The 314-nt window shown below is 52.5% G+C and overlaps 1 protein-coding gene across 1 annotated transcript in view; it reads left to right on the top strand.

Annotated features, from left to right (window-relative positions):
* The window catches only part of LOC116185703 (glucose dehydrogenase [FAD, quinone]-like), a 7,787-nt gene that overhangs the window by 7,448 nt on the left and 25 nt on the right, over window positions 1-314 (top strand). The window contains exons 8-9 of the mRNA XM_031510726.1: window positions 25-123; window positions 226-314. The exon at window positions 226-314 is cut by the window's right edge and continues 25 nt beyond it. Coding sequence (XP_031366586.1) covers window positions 25-123; window positions 226-310 — 184 coding nt within the window. The 3' untranslated portion in view covers window positions 311-314. The remainder of the gene's footprint in view (window positions 1-24; window positions 124-225) is intronic.

Here is a 314-nt window from a genome sequence, read left to right as displayed (position 1 = left end):
TTTTGTTTCTCGGTTTGGTCTCGGAAAGGTGACGTCCGGGAACACGGCCGCTCCAGCGATCATGATCGGCGAGAGGGCAGCCGCTTTCGTCAAGTCGGATTGGGGCGGTGCGCCGGCAAAATGGTACGGGCATGCTTCTTCCCATCCGTGGAAAAACTGAACGGCAGTCGGGAGGCGATTGAATAGTCACTAGAGTATAAGTCAAATATTTGCCATATTTCCTAGTAGTTCCCATCCCACGATCGACAACTCGTTGGATCTATTGCTTTGGGGGATCAAATACATCGACTGGGACCAGGGTGACTGGTAGCCAA

This window comes from Apis dorsata, unplaced genomic scaffold (assembly GCF_000469605.1).
Source record: "Apis dorsata unplaced genomic scaffold, Apis dorsata 1.3 scaffold_28, whole genome shotgun sequence".
In the NCBI taxonomy this organism is placed as follows: Eukaryota; Metazoa; Arthropoda; class Insecta; order Hymenoptera; family Apidae; genus Apis; species Apis dorsata.
The sequence above is the reverse complement of the archived record's forward strand: the minus strand, read 5'-3'. Positions and strand labels throughout refer to the sequence as shown.